Source organism: Sinocyclocheilus rhinocerous, unplaced genomic scaffold (genome assembly GCF_001515625.1).
Source record: "Sinocyclocheilus rhinocerous isolate Xijiao unplaced genomic scaffold, SAMN03320098_v1.1 scaffold1591, whole genome shotgun sequence".
NCBI lineage: Eukaryota > Metazoa > Chordata > Actinopteri > Cypriniformes > Cyprinidae > Sinocyclocheilus > Sinocyclocheilus rhinocerous.
The window spans coordinates 119,034-141,493 of NW_015652264.1; the positions used below are offsets into that span (position 1 = coordinate 119,034).

At 36.4% G+C, this 22,460-nt stretch overlaps 2 protein-coding genes across 2 annotated transcripts; both read right to left on the reverse strand.

The window, feature by feature from the left end:
• Positions 1 to 1,120: 1,120 nt before the first annotated feature.
• LOC107714208 (stromal interaction molecule 2-like) lies at positions 1,121 to 15,030 on the reverse strand. Its single transcript, XM_016519977.1, has 13 exons — positions 14,958 to 15,030; positions 10,974 to 11,114; positions 10,538 to 10,668; positions 8,882 to 8,996; positions 8,676 to 8,787; positions 7,778 to 7,893; positions 6,769 to 6,946; positions 5,954 to 6,131; positions 5,710 to 5,871; positions 5,235 to 5,335; positions 4,797 to 5,035; positions 3,259 to 3,445; positions 1,121 to 3,021 (listed from the first exon to the last, which is right to left on the reverse strand). Exons 2-13 carry the CDS (start codon positions 11,086 to 11,088, stop codon positions 1,686 to 1,688), a joined length of 2,970 nt encoding a protein of 989 aa, XP_016375463.1. The 5' UTR covers positions 11,089 to 11,114; positions 14,958 to 15,030; the 3' UTR covers positions 1,121 to 1,685.
• On the reverse strand, positions 14,578 to 21,661 carry LOC107714197 (recombining binding protein suppressor of hairless-like). Its single transcript, XM_016519967.1, has 9 exons — positions 21,526 to 21,661; positions 21,335 to 21,430; positions 20,512 to 20,677; positions 20,234 to 20,408; positions 20,021 to 20,158; positions 19,632 to 19,744; positions 19,275 to 19,415; positions 19,019 to 19,098; positions 14,578 to 18,530 (listed from the first exon to the last, which is right to left on the reverse strand). Exons 1-9 carry the CDS (start codon positions 21,603 to 21,605, stop codon positions 18,197 to 18,199), a joined length of 1,323 nt encoding a protein of 440 aa, XP_016375453.1. The 5' UTR covers positions 21,606 to 21,661; the 3' UTR covers positions 14,578 to 18,196.
• Between the last annotated feature and the right edge of the window lie 799 nt (positions 21,662 to 22,460).

A 22,460-nucleotide genomic window follows, 5' to 3' on the forward strand; every position in this document is an offset into this window, starting at 1 on the left:
GAAAAGCTGTGTATTTGTAAGAAACAAATCAATCAAGGCACTTAAACTTAAAAACCGTTGCTTCTGACCAAAATACTCCACAATCCAGAGTCTAGAATTCATAATAACGCTCCTCCAGTGAATATGTCTATTCCCTTTTGTCCTCTCAGACCAAAACCTGCCAACATATTTGTTTAGAACTCTTTTGAACGGTCTTCACTTATAAATTGTGTTGGATCTGTGCACAGTTCTTTCCTGAGTCAGATAAGATGACTTATTCATTGGAGAAAGCGACATTATGGATAGACGACTCGTTTTAAGTTATAACATGTTTGTGATGGATTTGTTTATTACAAACACTGAGCTTTTTACTTTACAAGATGTTAATTGGTGGCCTGGAGTTTTGTGGATTATTGTGATGGTTTTATCAGCCGTTTGGACTCTCATTCTGACGGCACCCATTCACTGCAGAGTATCCACTGGTGAGCAAGTGATGTAATGCTACATTTCTCCAAATTGGTTCTGATTAAGAAACAAACTCATCTACATCTTGGATGGCCTGAGGGTGAGTAAATATTTAGCAAATTGTCATTTTTGGTTAAACTATTCCTTTAATATTATTTTTAAATCAAATTTATTTTTCATATTTTCACAAGAACATATTGAATGGAAAAGGGCAGGATCCCACAAAATATCTGAAATGGCATTAGGATAAATGTAATTTCAAGAAGAATAGTTCCCCAAGTCAAATCTATTTTTTTGAAAAAACAAATGTTGCTCAAAGTGGTGTACAATAAAATCAGACAGACACCACCAAAACAGACTTAACTGACTTAAAATGTGAAATACTTACACAAGCCATAAAAAAATCTAAGTTCAAGGTCAAAAACGTCAATAAACTACATTGAATAAAATAATTGTCAGTGTTTGATGCCCAATCAAACATATAATTAAATACAAATATCCTTCATCTAACTGCAACTTTTTAACTTTGGATGATGAGGACTAGCAAAAATGTAAACATTTTAATATAATCCTATTAGATTATTACCTAGCTCCATCTGTATTAACTAGCAATTAATTAAAGCTTCATTAGAATCAAATCCAATACATTGAAACACATTTATGAATAATAGGCTCATATTTTTATATACAATTTTTGCTAGTCCTGTTGTAAATACAGTATCTTAGGCAACCTTTAGTAGTCATTTGGATTTGTCTTCTTTTTTCCTGACATTTTGTGAAAACTTTAGTAAATCAAATAAATAGGTTGAGCATGTTGTGATTGTGTCTTCAATGCTACAATGATTTGTTAATATGCAAAAGTCTCAGTTCATCAGAGCAAAAACTCCACATGTCCATGTCATTGCAAATTATTTCAAATGATGAATAGATCCCACAATAAAGAAAGAAAAATGTGCAATTAATATCTCGGCAGCTTCACAGGACAGAACATCTTGCGTAATACAGTATCTCTGAATCCAAGTTGGAAAAGTGCAGTTCTGCTCCTTGTTTCACAAGATTGCATCCATTTAGCTGAGGGCCCTGCTTATCTAAGAAAAACCTTTTGCAAGAAAATCCAAGGTTACTCCATTCAGCATGTTTAGCTATGCTTATGTTCTAGTTTACAAGGCAGCTTTCCAAGCCAGTTTTATAAGAGACTTTGGTCTTTTAAAAGTGTCTGAATTCCTACTTGTTGTTGACCTTTATGAGTCTTTATATTTTTCTAAATCCTTTTTCTTTTTGAATATATTCTTGAGCTTTGAAGATGTCTTGCCCTTGTCTTTACCACCAAATTCTGAAGAAGACACATATACAGATTGACCTTCATTTCCGAGAAGGCTTTGGGAAGAACAAGACACTGAAGCCGCGTGACTGAGATCACCAGGACTAGGCATGAGAGGGTTCCCGTAGGACTTTTCTAGAATGCCGTCATACACTAGTGTGCTGAGCGAGTCTGAGGCTGATTTCCAGAGCATCAACGAGTAAACGGTTAGGTCAGGCGGGCCAAACTGTCCAGGGTTCGTAACCAGGAATTCTTCCTGCGATATCTTACACCTTGGAGCCTCCACAGATAGACCCACCATCTCTCTCTGTATTTTACCAATGGGAGTTTCCACAGAGCTGTCTATCTTGCGTTGTATTCGTTGCGTCTCCATTGCAATGTCTTGCTCATCTCGAGAGATTTTTTTTGAGGGAATTTCCCTGTTCTCTTTAAAGGATTTGCTTCTCTCAAACTCCTCTTTCAGTATGTTTTTTGAAGCCGTATCCATTGAAATATCTCTTATTTTCTGTCTTTCGAAATCCGTGGACACATCAAAATCATCTTGTGCCATCATTCGTGAAGGGATGTCTTTGGATGAATATGTTTTGCCTAACATTTTTAATTGTTTAGAGCTTTCCACTGAACTATCAAAGGTGGCATCAAAGGAGCTTTCCCTAAACACTCTTCCTCGCTGGATACTGGTTGGAAAATCCAGGTTTTCTTTGTGTTTAATGGAAGTGTTCATTAAGGCATCTGAATATCTTGTTCCACTTGTGGTGTCTATATTGAGCTCTGCTTTTGGTATCACTTTTGAAATGCTGTCCATATGGTCTTTTCTGTCTCTGAGTGATCGTTGTCTCTGACTATCCATGCTGATCGCTGCTGGACACATCTTTTCTGTAGAGTAGTACCTCATTGTGGAATCCAAAGGTAGATCCCTGGGGAATTTCCTTGAATCGATGCTAGCCTCAGTTTCTCCTCTACCCAATTGTTTAGGATGGTCCACAGTGGCCTCTAGTTCGTCTCTAGATGTCTTTCTTGATGGAGTATCAAGTTCATCTCGTGAAACTTTCCTTAAGGTGTTCACCAAAGATTCATCCATCTCCCCCTCGGAGATCTTGCGGGAGGGGCTGTCCTCTTGTTCATCCAGGGAGATCTTTCGGGGCATGTTGTCAGAGAAAATGTATTTTCTTCGAGGAGAAACATCAAGGGTGCTGTACATTCTGTTGATGGAGGACCCGATAGAATCTGTATCTGAAGATGTTTCCATAGACTCCCTGTCAGAAAGAGGGACACTCAGCAAATGTTCATACAGAGAAGATATTCATAAATTAACATTAACCTGGATTAATAATTGCTGTAAAACTTGTTTATTGTTAGTTGATAATACCTAATGCATTAGCTAATGTTAATGAATTGAACCTTATTGTAAAGTACCAGTATTTTTAAGAATCTTTGAGCTGCACTTTTCGATGCAATGCAAAATCAAAGGACAAAATGTCTGGCTGACATACTGTCTCACAAGAGGGGAGAATTTGATATGCTCTTCTTCTTCTTCATCTCCATATCGGCGTACTGGAGTTCGTATGGGAATCAGGAGGTCTGGGTCAGGTGATACGATGACAGGTGATGGCACAATATGCCCAGATCGGCGAGAGCGTACCAGAGATCGTGGGGAACATTTCAGAGGTGCAACTGTTACTGAAAAGTATATGAATAATTAATGCCGGTTTTAATAATCGAACAGTTAAAATTATTTAAATGTGCTGCAATGTGTTGAAAACTTTTTTCTACCTGATGGAAAGCAGTAAAACAAAAGTAATTCTTACACATTTTGTTCATCAAAGATAATCTTTACAAATTAGCACAATTTTTATGAATTGTAAAGCCTGAATACAATTGGCAGAAGCAATAAGGCCATGTCCACACGTACACGGGTATTTTTATAAACGGAGTTTTTCCTTCTTCTGTTTTTAAAAAAAATCTCCATCCACATGAAAATGCAAACGCATGCTATGAAGCACTGTCAAGAGCATGCCAAACCAACAGGTGTTGTATAATCTCAACCGTAAAGCCATGTTGGCCAATCAGAAGCCTGAAAAAGTTTCCAGTAGGCGGAGATAACAGCGCAAGCGCTGACGTCACAAGCCAAAAACTCCGGTTTCGCTGTCTACACGATAACACTGCAACCAGTTTTTGAAAATCTTCATCCTGGCAGGTGTTTTCAAAAATGTGCGGTTTCAGTAAACTGGTGCTGCGTTTGCATGTGGATGAACGGCCAAACCGTGTAGAAAAAGCTGCAGTTTTAAAAATAACCGCGTTCGTGTGGACAGGCCATAAGTTATAAACTAAACTACACATGACTTCAATGTCACTACCACTAAGCTTCTGACAAATCTTTTAATCTTGATGAAAGTGAAAGTGACACGATGTGTGGCCAAGTATGGTGTCCCATTCTCTGAATTTATGCTCTGCATTTAACCCATACAAGTGCACACACGGGGAGCAGTTGGGGGTTCAGTGCCTTGCTCGAGGGTCTCACCTCAGTCGTGTTATTGAGGGTGGAAGAGAGTGCTGGTCATTCACTCCCACGAGACTCTAACCTGTGACCTTTGGGTTACAAGTCCAACTCTCTAACCATTAAGCCACGACTGCCCAGCAATTGATGATGGTTAATGTCCATGACAAACTCTCTAGGCTCATTTAGCCACTTGTTAGCAACCGGCTTTTTCAAGATGCCTAAAACCTTACAAGAAAACCCTGACTGGGGTATTACTATGCTATGTTGAAGAATAAAACTCGAAAACACCTCAAGCTTTTATCAGGCATTTTCAAACAACTATTGACTTCATGACAACAGAACCACAAGTGCATTTCTGGGTTTTGGGACTCATTCCTGCAGCCAGATGAGTAATGCACCTTTTTTAATCAGTCAGAAAACTCTCACAGCTTTTCACAGTTTTTAATGATCTGAATGGTTGACATATTTATATATATAAAACAGAAAAAAGAAACTGTAATAAACTAAGAAAGAAAAAACACAAGTACCAACCAGGAATCTGAGGTATAATCTGCGGCATTTCTTCTTCCATGTCCTCCACCGAAACAGGCATTTGATAGGACTGAATTGCAGCCCGGGGCATTAGCATCCAGTTGGGGTCTGGGTAGAGTGAAGCAGTGAGACTGGGTAGGCCTGCATTTTTCATCACAGGAAAACCACACAAGCTCTCAATCTGCTGCCACCGGTGCAGACGCTCCCGTAGACAAGCAGTCACCTCTGCTAGTGCATTCCTTGACAAAATACATGCAGGTCAATGTAAGCCCATACTAAGTGTACTTATGCTTCGAACATTCCCTTTTGAAATATGAAACTTAGCATAGATACACTAGCTCCCCAAAATTTTTTGGGCAAACATTGACAATTTTATAAACTTCATTGCATTATTTTTTTCAGAATGGCTTAAGTTTTAAATGCAATAAAACTAATTACTTGGCCTCCAGAATTCTCTGATCCACTTGATCCAATGAGGAGCTGTGAGCAACATATAGTGTACCCAACAAAGAACTCCTTTTTTTCTTGATCTTCTCAGCCTGTGCAAAAACACAGAGTGAATAAATAAATATAGATTGTAAATATTAAAGGAATAGTTTACAAAAAAAATTAAATTTGCTGAGAATTTACTCACCCTCAGGCCATCCAAGATGTAGATGAGTTTGTTTCTTCTGCAGACGATATATTGGTGAGCGAGTGATGTAATGCTAAATTTCTCCAAATCTGCTCCGATGAAGAAACAAACTCATCTACAGCTTGGATGGCCTGTGGGTAAGTAAATCTTCAGCAAATTTTCATTTTGGGGTGAACAATTGCTTTAATTCCAAAGGCTAAACAACTGAAACCTGAAAATATGATTCAAACTGATCCCATGCATGGTAATACATTTGAGACTCGTTCATCTCTAAAATACCTCATCTTTAGCTGTAACGAGTTGTTGTACTGCACTATGCTTCTTGACGCTGTAGTACTGGACCTCCACCTCATGGGTGAGCTGTAGCCACAGCTGCAAAGTTTCAGGAACTGACCAGAAGGACTGCATGTCTTTTTCGGCCCTCTTCAATGCATCACGCACCTTTACGAGGAGCACAGAGAACCATGGGGTGAAGTGGAGTCTTGTTGGGAGATGTTTAACAGTGAGAAATGCAGATCCTAACCTGTCCGAGCTCTTCTTCTGCATACCAAAGACGGGTGAGTTCACTCACTGCTCCATCTCGGAGTTTGTGCAGGCGGTTGGCCTCTTCCTGAGCACCCTGAATCTCGTCCCTCATCTTTTCCTCTAGATTCTTCTTCTCTACCGCCACGGTGCGCTTCTCTTCCTGGGCCTTTTCCAACCTTTTCAAAACATACAAAATGCAGTGTTTGTGCTGTAAGATCCGGCAAAAAAATGCTCTCCAATGTCACTCTCTCTTGTACGTTATGTTGGAAAGTCTAATTTTAGTGAATTGATTCCTTATGATTTAAATGAAATGGTTTAAAAATGAATTATGTATTTAAAATAAATAATTATATTTTGATTTTGAATATTGTCCCATTTTTGTGCTGTTTAGTGTAAATGTAATGTTGATGGTTAATGAGGTTTCATAACTATTTTAGTGCCAGAATTATTTTTTTATAAAAAACACAATGTTTATTGAATAGTAAAAATATATTTGTGACATTTAAAAATTGTTAAAAGAAAAGAAAAAAAAAATATATATATATACTGTATATATACCATACACACACCACTGTTCAAAAGTTTAGGGTTGATAATATTTTTTTATGTTTTTTAAAGAACAATATATATAAGACCAATATAAGATAAGACCAGCATAAACTACTACTAGTCTGAATTATGAAAAATTATTAACTGTGGCTTGTTGAATCAAGTGTGAATCAAACAGCTTTATTCATTTTGGTGAATAATCGTATCATATGATTCAAATTAATGCTGAATGTGGAGGTTTGGAAATCTAGAAGAGGTACTCACTGCTCCTGTAAGTCTCTGAGGCTTTGTTCAGCTCTCTGCAAGCTTTCCAGGTCCTTCATCATCTTTGTAATATGTACCTTAGATACTTTATTCTGTACTTGTGCAAACCAGCATCCACCAACACCCATTACTACTGACACTATCAGAACCAGGTCTTTCATCCAGTTGTGTGGGGGTCCTGGAGCAAAGGGAATATTAGTCAGACAGCCAATAAATATATTATGTGACGTCTGTGTGTTTATTTTGCCTGCTGACTGGATATCTGCTGAATATATTTTACACTGTGTGAGAGTCATTCTACTGTGTGTTCTCAACAGGCGTGCGTGGATATTTGATTTCAAATGTGCTCAAATGTTACACATCAGTTAGAACTACAGGTGCATCTCAATAAATTAGAATGTCGTGGAAAAGTTCATTTATTTCAGTAATTCAACTCAAATTGTGAAACTCGTGTATTAAATAAATTCAATGCACACAGACTGAAGTAGTTTAAGTCTTTGGATCTTTTAATTGTGATGATTTTGGCTCACATTTAACAAAAACCCACCAACACTTAAACTACTACAGTCTGTGTGCATTGAATTTATTTAATACACGAGTTTCACAATTTGAGTTGAATTACTGAAATAAATGAACTTTTCCACGACATTCTCATTTATTGAGATGCACCTGTATATGTAATAATGACATTTAAAAAGCCACGACTATTTGATCAGAATTCATTATACTGTGGCTCCAGTCATTTAATGATCTGATTTACAATTGAAGCATATAGTGCACACAATTCAGTCAGTGGACTGATGCAAAAAGAAGATGCAAAATATTTAGGAGTTTTTTAGTGCAGCAATTTAACTTCATTTTATAATTAATAATTCATTTTCACAATTGCTTATGTTGATCAGAGACTGAAGTGTTCATATCCTGAGTGTATAACATAGAGTTTGGAAAATGGTTATTTAAAAATAATTAGCTAACATTTTATGTCAATATATGTAAAGTTGATACATACGTGTAGGTGGGCCAAACAGCACTACATCCAGAGCTTTGAGCTTGAGTTTTTGTTTGTGTTGCTGGTCCTGGATCTTCAGATAAGTGCTCATAAATGATGGCTCATTGGCAGCAATTCTGTAAATGCAAAACAAGAAACTATTAGCTATGTCATTTCATAAAGCTGTTTATTGTATTTAATCAATGCAATTAACTAAATGCATTATCATTCAAAAGTTTGGGGTCAGTAAGATTTGTTTTTAAAGAAATTAATATCTATCAGCAATGATGCATTAAATTGATTGAAAGTGACTGTAAAGACATTTATGTTACAAAAGATCTCTATTTTAAATAAATACTGTTCTTTTGAACTTTCTATTCATCAAAGAATCCTGAAAAAAAAAAAAAGGTTTCCACAAAAAAGCAGCACATCATTGATAATAACAACAAAAAAAAAATTATTGAGCTGCAAATCAGCATATTAGAATGATTTCTAAAGGATCATGTGACACTGAAGACTGGAGTAATGATGCTGAAAATTCAGCTTTGCATCACAGTAATAAATTACATTTTAATATGTGTTAAAACAGAAACAGTTAATTTAAATCATATGAATATTTCACTGCTTTTACTGTATTTTTCTCTCATAATTGCAGCCTGGGGGAGCATAAGAGACTTGTTTCTAAAACATCATACCGACCCCAAACTTTTGAACTGTAGTGTATGTTGAGTGCAATCACATTTACATTTACATTATAACATTTTTATTCTGTTCTCTGTGATTTCTGATGCTGTTATGACTATCTATATAATAGTATATTGTAACTAAAATGAATAGCACTGTAAATGTATATGCCTTTTATGGTTTAACTGTTGAGAATTGTTGAATTTTCATTCGGTTCAGTCTTGATTTGTCTCACCTGGGCAAGGTGTTCCCATTGACACGCAGCTCTTTGAAGCACTTTTCATATTGAGCCAACTCATCAAACTCTCTTAGCCACCTCAAGACATCCTCCTGAGTCCAGTTATGAACTGATAGAGGGAAAGAAAGCAGTGAAAGAACCAAAAGATGGGCAGAAAGTGACATTAAGAACATATTAAGACTCAATCATGGAGACTATCCTACCCTCAGAAGATTTCCAGCCTTTCCAAAGCTCCTCCAAAGTGATATGCTGGTCCTCGTGATGGAGTTTACTGTGCTTGTTTGCCTGTTGTTGCTGCTGCATATCTTCAATGATGAACTACAGTAAGAAGCACAGAAGAGATGCGGACGCATGAGAAATTGTTTGAAATTAACTTCAGACACCCAAGTCCTACAAATGCAGTGACACACACTTAAAACAACAGCTGAGTAAACATTCAAGATCGAAAGAGCTCAAGTGTGAAAGTGTTTTGGTATCTGTCTGCTGTAATCAGATGCACCATGTGATTCCAGGATTCTTCACTGCTTCGATCCATCTAAACCATATCTATAGCAACAAGGAAAAGAAACCCAATACCAGAGACACGGACGTACGTCAGGACATTACTTGGAAACTCATCCCCCTCTGCTATGTTCTCCCAGTGCCAAGCCTGAACGTTTTGTCTGAGGTGCTGGATGGAAACGTGTTTCTAAATAGACCAACAGGCTTGAGAAAGGGTGCTTTGGCATAACACTTCAGCTCTTACACAAACATCACACAGACATACAAAAATAGTTAAGCTGAGCTTGTTAGTCCTTAGACTTCACAAGTACTACTTTTGTGCTACTCTACCACTTGTTCAATTTAGCAGCAAAAAAAACAAACACTAAAGTGTAACTAAAGAGACAAGGATAATTAAGCACAGTCATGGAATAACTGAAAATATATTGAAGGAAATTTGACAAGTATGATTTCAAGTAGGGCTGCACAATTTCAAAAAATTACATATTGTGATTTTTCTGTCAAAATTATGATTTATTATATACTATACATATGTTATACTGTAACTGTTGAGAAGTGGTTTGTTTAGGGTAAGGGTGGGATTAGAGTCTCAAAATGATCTATATATATAATTTATATTTATAATACAAATAGAATGTAAAGGATTTTTATGGATTTCTAAAGTTTACATTTTAGAAGCTGTTGAAATTTCTATATTGTATGTTTCAATATTCACAGCAAAATTCCTGGCCTGCTGTGTTTGTTTTGGGGGCTTCACAATTTGGATGAAATTTTGTGATTATTTATCAGTTTGCCTATTAAATAATAATAATAATCTTGTTGTTGTTATTATTATTATTGCTGCTACTACTACTATTAAATAAAAACTGAAATAAGAAATATTACTCTATTTAATATTTCACTGTAAAATAATTTAAGTATTTAAGAAAAATAATATAATCATTTTATTTTACATTACAACTGTAAAATTGCAATACTAACATTTATGGCTGTCTTCATTTTCAAATGTTTAACATCATGCTTCACATTGAAACATGCAGCACATATATTTAGTTAATTGAATTGCAACCTTTGAAATAAACACACTAAGCCATAATCCAATTTTAGTCTATTTCGATTAATCATGCAGCCCCAGTTTCAAGGCTTTGAAAAGTAATTGAACATTCTATAAATTTTTACAGTTATTCTTAAATACATTTTCTAGTTATAAAATATTTAATCTGCTCTTTTTTTATCCATTTGACGGTTACATGAAAATGCATTGGTCAGGAGGTGTGGAAACCCTGCAGGATTCACATTAGGGTGTGAGGAAACTAATTTTCTGACTTGTGATTGTAACATCTGTGAACGTTGATTACCTCGACACTCTCCTCCACCTCAATGCCTCCATCCTGATCGTCATCCATCTCTCTGTGGATGTGCTGAAGAGCCTCCAGGCTGAAGCGGTCAGCCTCTGTCATACACGGAGGGCTCACTTGCAGACATGGATCTGTGATGAAAAGTGGACAGTTAAACATTTCACTACAGCAATTTCACCAAGAGGTGTCATGAGTGTGTGTGTGTAATTGTGTTATAATAAATGCATTAATAATACATTTTTACTACATACATTTTTCTAGTTTTCTAGTTATGATCAGCTACAAAATATTTAATCAACTGTTTTAACTACTCTTTTCTTATCCATTAGTCTGCAAATTGCATGGATCTTCAGAATGCCAAGAGTCATGCTGAGGTTTAGCAAATATAAACATTATACATATGAAAATTTCTGTATATTTGGTCGTGCACACGTGCCTGAGGTCACAGGTGTGTCCTTGTACAGTCCAGGGTGCTGCACTTCATCGCTGGAACAGATGCAGATGATGAGTCCGCGCAGCACCAGCAATACGGTGAGGCAGAACTTATGCATCGCAGGGTTCAAGTGCCACTTACTGTCTATGATTTAAAAAACACATGTGCATCCAAATGCAGCGTTACGTGATATTGATGCTATAAACAGCTCCAGCTCCAAGAAAAGGATTGGCGCGCCGGTTAGAAAAGCAACATATTGTGTAATGTTGTAGGAATTACACAAAAAATACATCACAAAAAAACGACAAACTGTTAGAAATGTTTGTTCGCAACCCCAAAGGATAAATCACAACATTTAAAAAGACAGATACATCCCAAAAAAATAAAAATAAATGAATGAATAAATAATAATAAAAAAAGGATTCCTTGTTACATCCCAAAGCAAAAGAGGAACAAAGTAAACAGAATAATAAACATGACTTTAGAAAACGTTTAACGAAAGAACTCTTCCACCTTCAAAACACTCAAAAGTCAAGTCAAAAATACTAATACGATGACAAAGAATAGAAGTCCTTCTGAAAGCCAGGTTTCTTATGAACGAAGATCCTCATGAAGCGATAGTACTTCTCTCTAGAAATGTTTGGATAATGCGTGTACACGAAAGTGTTCTAGTTACTAAATGTCACCAAACTTTGCGTGCGTCTGCACTTCCAACGCCAAAAACTGATTTACTAATCCGACTCATGAATATTAATTAGACTGCGTGCCGCTTGCCAAGTACACTGATTTGCTGAGAAGTAGACGTTGACGTGGGATATGAATATTAATTAGGTTACGTGATTGGATTGAACTTTAGTAAGAAATGTCAGTATTAACAAATCAAAATTAATTAAACAATAAAATATTAAATAACGGGTAAATGACGCTCGTTCTGCAGGGATATTGTTCAAAACTAAATAATGCAGTTCATACAAGTATTACATGAATATACTTAATGTATAATGAACAGCTTTAATTTGTGACTTAATTTATATTCTTAAAGTAACAAATGAGTCTTAGGAATGTTGACTAAAATAGTTGTATATAATGTATTATTGCTGTTGTTTGTTTACTTTATCAAGTCTAAAGTCTAATGTTTTGACTTTCATTGTATGCACTAAACCAGTCGAAATAGTCTTCAAGATGTCTTTTTGTGTTTTATAGAAGGAAATGCTACAGGTTTGGACGGATATGATGGAGTAAATTAAGTCCTTACATTTTTTTTTATTTTAATTTGGGAGCATCTCTACACCCGACTCAAGAATTATGACAATATTAGGCAAACTTTATCCTATTCAAGAACCTTCCATTTGGGGGCTTTCACAGTAAAACAACGCATTTGCTCTCTCATATAGGCCCACATGTACACAAACACACACAATCCTGGTCTCAGGATTACATTTAGATCCCTATCAGATGAACATGGTCGACGACTCATACACTCAGAAACGGCAACAGAAAGAGAGATTCAAGTTACACCTCAACAACTCCATATGGTCTAAAAATAAAATCTGGGGCATGAGCGAGTGGATGCCAAGCAGTGGGGGAAACGCTTGGCCCTTGAAACATGTACAAGTGACAGGTGTCTGTCACTGTAATTCAGGGCAAACTCACTTCAAAGTGAATATGAGAAACACCATCTCATTTCTGCCCCTGGTGGCCAGCATAGATGTCATCAATGGAGAAAAAAAAATAGATTCTGTAGGCTTTGCTTCTCATATGGGATGTTGACTTTAAAACATGGGTTTAGTTCTGTGTGTGTGTCTAAATCTGACAATTTGATGTTTCTGTCCTATTGGTTACTGTTGGAGATGTTTGGAGAAGAATTTATGGGATTCCACTATATTGCAGAATCCCTCATAACCAGTAAAGCTAGAATTTCAGCTACTTGTTTAGATAGGTTATCATTTCAAGAGTCTTAGTGGTATTGAGGTCCAATTTGTTGTTGCCACACCACAATGTAAGTCAATCCACTTCCCCACTGTAAAGATTTGCATCTCAATTAATATTGCAACCACTCAGAGTGGTAAACAGTGTGTTGGGAATGGTATACCACCATACTGTAGTTTCGTGCACTGCTACTCAGCAGCGCTGCATGACTAAACTGGGGTTCCCCCACAACAAAAAAGCAATACTCTGGGAAACACTTTTTGTAGTATGAGGTTATTTATACTGTGAACCATATGAAAATTGTATGTATACATGAAGCAACATTAAACCGCTACTTTTAGCATTCGACCAAATCACTATTTCATCTGAGAGTTAGGACATTTATACTCAAAACTAGATTAAAAATGCAAAGGATAACCATAGCGGTCAAATAATTATAATTTTATTTTTATGTAGTTTTTTTTTTTCACCAGTTATTTCATAAACAATACATTAAAAACAGTAATAGTGTGAAATATTACAAATTAACTGTTCTATTTTAATATATTTCATAATGTAACTTATTGCTGTGATAAAGCTGAATTTTCAGCAGTCATTACTCCAGTCTTTAATGTCTCATGATCCTTCAGAAATTATCCAAAAATGTATCAATATATATATATCAAAAGTGACAGTATATACAAAGTTACAAAAGATTTAAATTCAAAATGAATGCTGTTCTTATGAACTTTCTATTCATCAAAGAATCCGGAAAAAAAAAATGTATCATGGATTCCACAAAAATATTAGCAAAACACTGATATCCATAATTAACAAATGACCAAATCAGCATAATAGAATGATTTCTGAAGGATCATGTGACACTGCACGGCGCACATGAAAAAAAAGTACATTTAAAAAAATATTCAAATAGAAAACAGTTCTTTACATTTGTAACATTTCACAGTCATTACTCCAGTCTTTAATGTCTCATGATCCTTCAGAAATTATCCAAAAATGTATCAATATATATATCAAAAGTGACAGTATATACAAAGTTACAAAAGATTTCAATTCAAAATGAATGCTGTTCTTATGAACTTTCTATTCATCAAAGAATCCGGAAAAAAAAAAATGTATCATGGATTCCACAAAAATATTAGCAAAACACTGATATCCATAATTAACAAATGACCAAATCAGCATAATAGAATGATTTCTGAAGGATCATGTGACACTGCACGGCGCACATTAAAAAAAAGTACATTTAAAAAAATATTCAAATAGAAAACAGTTCTTTACATTTGTAACATTTCACAATATTACTTTTTTTATTGTATTTTTAATTTTTTTTTAAAAAACGCAGCCTTGGTGAGCATGAGACTTCTGTCAAAAACATTAAAACGTACTTATTATTCTAAATTTTTGACAGCTAGTGCGTGTATACTTTTTATACATGTATACAATTTATGTTCATTTATTTTTTAGTCCATACAATAAATGTCAATATGGTCCAGCATTTTTTCAGATCACACTGACTTTCATTGTACTGGCAAAAACAACCAAAACTTTCTTTAAAATATATATAACTTTGTGTTCCATAAAAAAAACAAAAATCATACAGTTCATGACATTTTCATTTTTGCCCGAACTATCCTTTTATGCACACAGTGGTCAGTATTGCAATCTCCATACCACACTTCCTTGATGGTTTTAATTTAGCACCGTAAAAGACAAAAATAAATGAAAAACTTGACACTTTTTGATTCTATTACAATGTTTAGTGATCCATTCCAAAAGCAACAGATACACTGGCCCTTTAAGAGTTAGACAGCACCAATACAGTTCAAATCTGCTAGAGAGCATGCACTCAAAACCAGAACAGCTGGTAGCCATTTGGCAAAGGCTGGTAATGTCCCAAATGTCAAACAAACCATTGAAACGCTTGAGAAAACAGACATCAATTCTCACCTCTTCTTTTTTTCTACAGACAAAACGGACAAAGATAACAGTGATCTAATACACTAGTTTCTGTTCAATGTAAGCACAGTGGCACAGGTGACAGGCAAACTAACTAACCTGTGTGACAGAAATGATAAAACTCAACATGGTTAGTCTTGAAATGAACCAATCAGGTCCTCTGATTCGAACACTCTGGAAGACAACTGGATACAAGAGGAAAATAACACTGAAAGCATAAATGGAAAAGTTGTGAGTGACCTTTAGATTTGGCAGTTTTCATTTCGGCACTTGCACGTGGTATGCTTTAATATTCTTCCCTGATTGAGGAACTAGATGAAAAAAAGCTCACAGTAGATACTAGTTAATGGCTTTGCAAGAATTACTGGGTTTTAGCTTTTATTTCTTCCAAAGCAACAGTTTCTAATGCAGACCAAACAAGGCCTGACTATTTAAAAAAATATATGATATACAAAAGAAGTTTCATAGTCATTTTCCCTCAATCATGGAAGAAATGTTTAGAAATATTAACATTAAAAGAATATTTCATACTGTAACAGCAATAATGTTGTATAAAATAATCAATATATCATTTAGACTCATATATTAATATTAGCCATGATAGAACCTCATAAATTAAAAGAACCAAAACCACTGAGGAACTACTTTTTGCTGTTCCTGTATAAATCCCAAAAAGTAACAAAATACAGTCCATACCTTGCTATTTCACAAGTGTCTCTTTCTCTCGGATCAGACGATGCATGTAGAGTTGGGTGGGGGGAAAAATACATAAACAGGACAGCAAAAGAAACAAAGATCCACAGACATGAGATGACATTTTGCTCTGTGAATTATACTGAAAAAGGTATAAACAAATACTTATGTCCTTTTCATAAAAGGACATAATTTGTAGTGTAATATTCTACCAACTCATCCTGTTATTAAGCAGTAGTGGTTTAAGGCCTCATTTCTAGTTGCTTTAGACAATAGCTATTACAAAATCGAACATTTGGTACTAAACAATTTAAACAAAAAAAAAATCATGTGACGTCAGTTTAAAAGGGCACATTTTGACGTAGCAGTGATGCTCATGAAGGCTGTGCCACTTCTGCGGTTTCATGAATCAAAACATATGAAAGGAAGGATAAGATTTCATTTCCTGTAATCTACAAACCAAACATCTTCACGCAGCAATGCGAGAGCAAGTGCTTTTTTCCGGTTCTTTCCATTCAGCTTGACACTGCTAAGCTAGTTGACTACAAGCAGGGATGGGTCCAAAAACAAGCTAGTCAATTAGTGAGGTTGACTAGTTTATCTAGATTTTTAGTACAACCATTACACATTCAAACATCCATTTGAGCATCTCAGTGGTAAGTGTTGTTTTTAAGATGCCATGTTTAATTAAAAATATTCAACTAACTATAAGACTGATTAGTGAACTAGCTGGTCAGGCCACCCACTAAGGGCCAGATTTACTGAACGGGGCATATTAGCGTGAGACCACAATCCCATAAAAAGGTAAAAACGTTGATAGGAGTGGAACGCTTTGCGGGTGATCTACTGACAATGTGCAAATTAATGTATACAGACGCAGCCTGATCGTTTCCAATGACCAACGCAATCTACCAAGAGGAGCACAAATTAGCAACTATCGCAGGCATGTCAAGTGCAAAATGGGTTAAGACATGACTTTTTTTGTGCATATTAAATAATGGCGCAAATACCAATAAACTGACTACTGCAAACCTTAGTAAATCTCATTGCATGATTCATTTAAACACTCTCCTCACAAATTTTGTCTAAAAGGGAAACTCCTACAAATTAATATGCAATAAGATCAGCCACAAAAATAACCGTATCCATGCCTTTTCATCACTAATTTTTCACTGTCTTCAGTCAATTCTGACAGTAGCCTCTTAACGCCAAAAGAGGGTTTGCACTGGTGCAAGCTGTTAGTAAATCTGACCCTAAATTGACACTGAGATCTTAGATTGACATCTAAAAACACTGAGATAATTCAAACTTTCATTCATGCATGCTACTTGTAACCTGACTGCACTTACAGAATCACTACACTTCCTTCTCTATATGGTTAAACCACATGACAACAAAGCAGCAATTTTCCTACATGCTGATTTTAGTCTGATACTAACAGTAATCATGACAATGAAAGCATGAATGATATGCAAATGAGACTAGTACAGTCCTTTCCTACCACAGGATTTGAGTCAACCAATTAATTCGAAATCGCAGACCTATTAAAAGAATTTTTGCGCTTATGTTCAACTAAATATAAGCCATTTGGTGTGGGATACTTTATAGGTTACTGTTATGTTGGCAGCTTGAATATCTATAACCAATGAAAAAGGGCCAGATCAATGGCTATGTGTATCTGATGAGTACGATGGGGCACACACGGCCAAGTCAGTTAAAGCTTTTGTGTTAAAGACTTCATATGAGAAAACATTTTTAACAAATCAGAAGTCACCTTCTCCCAAATACACAAAAACGGCATCAATATTACATCTCGGTTTAGTGGAGAAAAAAAAAAAAAAAGAATGGGAAAAAGACCAATATACATGACATGAAAATATTATTACAAAAGAGAAAGTGTCTGGTGAAACTCCAGAAGACTTAAGGCATTTGCCAAGACGAGTAAAGGCAGCTATAAGTTCAGGCTTTTAAAATGCGTGAACCATTTCCTTCTGAGCCCAAACACTCACAAGAAATATACAAAACTATTTGGTAACAAAAGTTTACTATATGTTATAAAACTGAAAAAGGTGAAAAATGTACCTTAGCTAAAGCTTATAAAATTATATATCAATAAAAATTATAATAATAATAATATTCCTTGGTCCGTAAAAACTATATTACTATAACTTTTCTTCCAAGCCTGGCGAAACAGTGCATTAAGCCCTTTAGTAGAAAACAACATCTCTCAAAGCAATTTCCAGCTTGCACTTACTTCGAAAAGGCTTTGTTTTGAAGAGACAGTATTTTTTTTTTTTTGATTGTTTTTTTTGTTTTCATGTAAGGCTTATGCATTGATCCTGTGGCATCTTGATCCACGGCACACATCACTTCTGTTGCCACTTCCTCTGACATGAGGAAACAGATTGAAAAAGAACCGCAACAAAGAGAGAGACAGAGAGAGAGAACAGAAAAGAGACATCTTCATTTGTTTTGTCCAGTCTTTGTGTGAAGTCTTGTCTCTCATTATTCTCTCTCTGTCGCACCGTTATCTGTTTTCGTGATCTGTATCCCATGAATCAAGGAAAGTCTATGTGTGGACGAATCACCATCTCTCACAAAGGCTCACTTACTCACACATGCAAACGCACATTGAGATTCCAAGGTTAGGAGACAGACATAGCCGAGGAAGAGGAGGATGAAGACACGCCTGTTGCCACGTATCCTGCCTGGCTGTCGATGGCTGACTGCAGCAGTAGGCTGGAGGATGAAGATGGTGAGGTGGAGGAGTTGCTGTTGGCCCGCAGTATGGCTCCCGCGGCGCCGCAGTGAGGACGCGGTCCTGGCTCCGGCGTGTAGGTAAATGTCAAAGCTGTGGAGTAGATGATGCCATCATTACGGACCAAGGTCACAGGAACCTGCACTGGCTGCCGAACCCAACGCCACCCCTCACGGAACGCAGAAATGTCGGGAACCACGCAGAGCACACTTTCGCCACACCTGCAGGAAAAAGAATGTGAAAGCATGAATTGCTGGCAATTATGTAATGGATATTCTCAATATATATGCAACGATTTTGCTCAAAGGAAAACATAAATAGAGATCAATTCAATACATCACAGGGTATCTGCAAAGTTAAAGCCGCCTTTCCACTATCTCCGACAATTGACAAGCCATAAACTGAAAGTCATTCATTTCCAATGAAGAGTAGTGCGGGAGCTGCGTAGAAATCCTATCATATGCGTATGTGGAAATTTCGGATCCGATTTGAGCTTCGGCTGCGTTAAAATATTTGAACTTCTGCGGCTAGACCGTATGCGACCGCCCGACCAGATGTGATGCATTTTAATCAAAACTATGAGCATGAGGCTAGAATTACCAATATTTTTCCACTTTAACAATATTCTGTAAACACCATTTCTGTAAAATAGCAGTTTAGAATAATTATGGCAGAAATAATTATTTTATCATTATTAAATCACTATTAATCTTTCTCTGTGCTGATGATTGTCCATGACGCCCCATCGTTGATCATTTCTTTGTTTGTTTCTTTGGGACAGGATGTGGCCTGAGAGTAGTCGGAAAATAGGCCTATTATAATTGTTTACCATTAAAAAGGCTACATTGCCTCAAAATGATTAAGATGATGAGAATTCAAACACGAATTTAGAGAACGTTATTGTTTTAATCAATTATAGTGCATTATTTCAGCCAATAAAATTTTAGAAGTACCAATGGACAAACCTGGAACTGAATTATCCTCTCTTGTGACAGGCAGAGGTACATCCTCTCTGTATCTTTAAGGTAGAAGGAACATTTATGTAGTTGGGACACAGGATCGTCAGCATCCATTAGCGCTGTCTGCTTGTCCACTTTACGAATGATCTACACACAGAAACACAACATTTCACCTCCTAAAAATCCTTGCTATGTAAACTGTTACACAAACATATTTGTACAAAGAAAAAAATAGGACGTTAATTCAGAGTCACAGCTATACATCATTCTTTGAACAGGACACAATTTCTTAGCCCAACCCTTTTAATAATGAACAGTCACAGTCATTCTGACTGATGAATGTTAAAGTGGATAATAGCTTACCAGTCGTGGAAGAGCCATGCCTGTCACAGAGCACACCAGCTTCACCGTCTGACCGTAATGGATATAACCGTCTCTGACTGTAAACTCTTCTCCCTCTGACTCATCATCATCCACTGGAATTCAAAATTACACATTATTACCAATCCATAAATAAACTAGAAAAACTGCATATTTTAAAATTTGAAAGACAAATACATCATTTTTACACATTCATTAATTAGATGTAATGAACTTTGCTTGTGTCCTTCCTGATGCACTAGGGATCAATGTCAAGTCTTGGTGCTGTTTTTAACATACTATATGTGACCCTGGACCACAAAACCAGTCATAAGTAGCAATTTGTAGCAATAGCCAAAAATACATTTAGACGATTGTGATAAAATACTCACATAGATGAATGTAGAAGGCTCCCCACTGTTGTGAACTAGCATGGAAGTTTCCCCCTTCCACATGAAGGTACCGCGTACTGACAGTCTGAGACCGCAAGCGGTTAAAAAGAGCCACCTTCGTCCCAGAAGCTATGCACACTATAAGAGACATAAAAAAATGAGACGAGTGAAAATTATGACTCATTTAGGGACACAAACAAGAAGTTCACTCACGGTCTGCATTCTTCAGCGACTGTTTCTTTTTGGAAGGTTTGGAGATGACCTTGATTCGTTTGCTGAGGAAGACACCGATATCCGCACTGTTCCCGTAGAACATTTTCACTGTAAGCATGAAGTGCTTCCGTTTGTCCGAGTCAGAAATGTACAACGTTTTTGCTGTGCAAAAATTCTGCAGAAGCAAAGCACAAAAGCTATGTCAGGAAAGGGATTTTTGAAGTTATTTTAGAAAGGCAGTTTCAATATGTGTAGCAATAAAAAAATCCATAAAGCACCTTGCCCTCCAAGTTGAGCTGCTGCATCTCTTGTTCACTGTTTCCAATGCCGATAAAGGCACAAGGCTGAGACTCCTGCTCCGAGCAGCCCTCTCTCTCCATCTGCTCCTTCTTTTTCTTCCAGCCACAACCCATCAGGTACACACATGGTGGAGGACAGAAGAATCTAATGAAATCAAAGAGAATCTGAACTGATTAAAGAACAATTCACCTGGATGCTTGTATAAGAAATTTGATTTTACACAGCCCTCCCTTCCTTCATTTACATGAAATGTGCACCAGTTATGTGTTAACTGGACTTCCCCAAAACTTGATTCATAGTCAACATAAAACTAAATCCGTTTAACTTCTGAAATGTGCCATATACCCAAGTTAAAACAGGATATTCAACAAGAAAAAAAAAAGTAGTGTGAGGCTTGACTATACCATAAACAGCCATTTTTATGACCCCATTAACTCCATTGGGGTCTATTTAAGTAAAGGTGTAAACTGGGTCCATATTCGTCAGTAATCAGAAATGCATGCGGACACATTCCAGAAAACAGCAAAAGACATCACCAACCATTACATAAATGCATTAATTCAGAAATTGAAACTTTCAGATGAAATCCAAACACAAGTGGTTACTGGAGACACATGTAAATAATACGTGTAAAGGCTAATGTGTCTCAGCTGACCATTTATGATAAAATCAGCCAAAACTGATGACAATGACAGTGACGATTCACATATACTAAACAGCTTTTAATTACTGATTAATTATCCAAGGTCCACAACACACAAAGTTAATCATACACGTTTACGCCTAAAATTCGTCACTCACCTTTTTTCATTGCCGTATGATTTTTGTGCGACTTTTGCATGCAGTATGAGTACTGTCTGATCTCCTCTCTCCTTCAAGTAGTTGCGCATTGCCTCTCTGCAAAACCAAACAATACAATAGAAAAATGTATTTAAGATGTAGTTTCCTAATAAATGCTTAAGCATTACACGTGAACTTTACTGTGCACTTACTTTGTTAAACGTTTTGGCTGAGGGAGCTCCCCAAATTTCCTACAAAAAGAAACAAGACAGTCAAGACACACTTCAAACATCACTCTGATTTACACAACAAAATAGCAATAATGCTGGAAAAACAAAACTGTCACATCCAAGTTATCTGCCTACCAAGACAGCATTTTTGAGCAGGATAAACAAGTTCAAGCGTGCATAAGAAGTCCCAATCTGCTGTCTATTAAGACAGCTCACTGGGTTTTGAGAATATACCTATAAGTTGAAATACATAATACCATTTTACATATTAATGACGGGACGCTACAAATACACAATGTTAAAGCTAAAAGTAGTTTAACTAACAAGTCTGACAAAGAGAACTTTTTAAATCCTCTTGAAAGCTCCCAGTTTCTATTATGGACTCACTAGACTAGCTAACTTGGCTGGCTAACATCTGCTAACCTGCCCCTTCTCTGTCTTGTACACCAACTCACAAGTTGGCTCAATTTTAATACATTTTTTAAGATTAAATTAACGTTAAGTTAAAGTTTCAAAACACGCCGTCAATACAACTTTACTGTGTTTATAGTTAAAGATTTGTTCTCCACAGTATTCAGTGTTTATGGAAAACTGCTGAAAATCCATCAGCTAACTAACGTTAAAAGCTAAGCGGCTAAGTGAATAAAAGAGCCCATCGTTGAAAATCTCAAAAACCACACAGAAGTACGCCGAAACGGGCCACCAGCGCAGAGAAAAGCGGCCACGGGTGTAAAGAAATAAACCAAAGCAAGTTATCTTGACTAAACAGACAAAACTTATTTTAGCTGTGACTTTTCCATGCCCCGTCCGTTGATAATTTCGCTGCTTACCCTGTCACAACTAAGCGCGGGCCGTGAGAAAAAGATTTCTAGAAAGAAGGAAGCCAGGGGACTAGGGCACCTGCACCAGGAAACAGT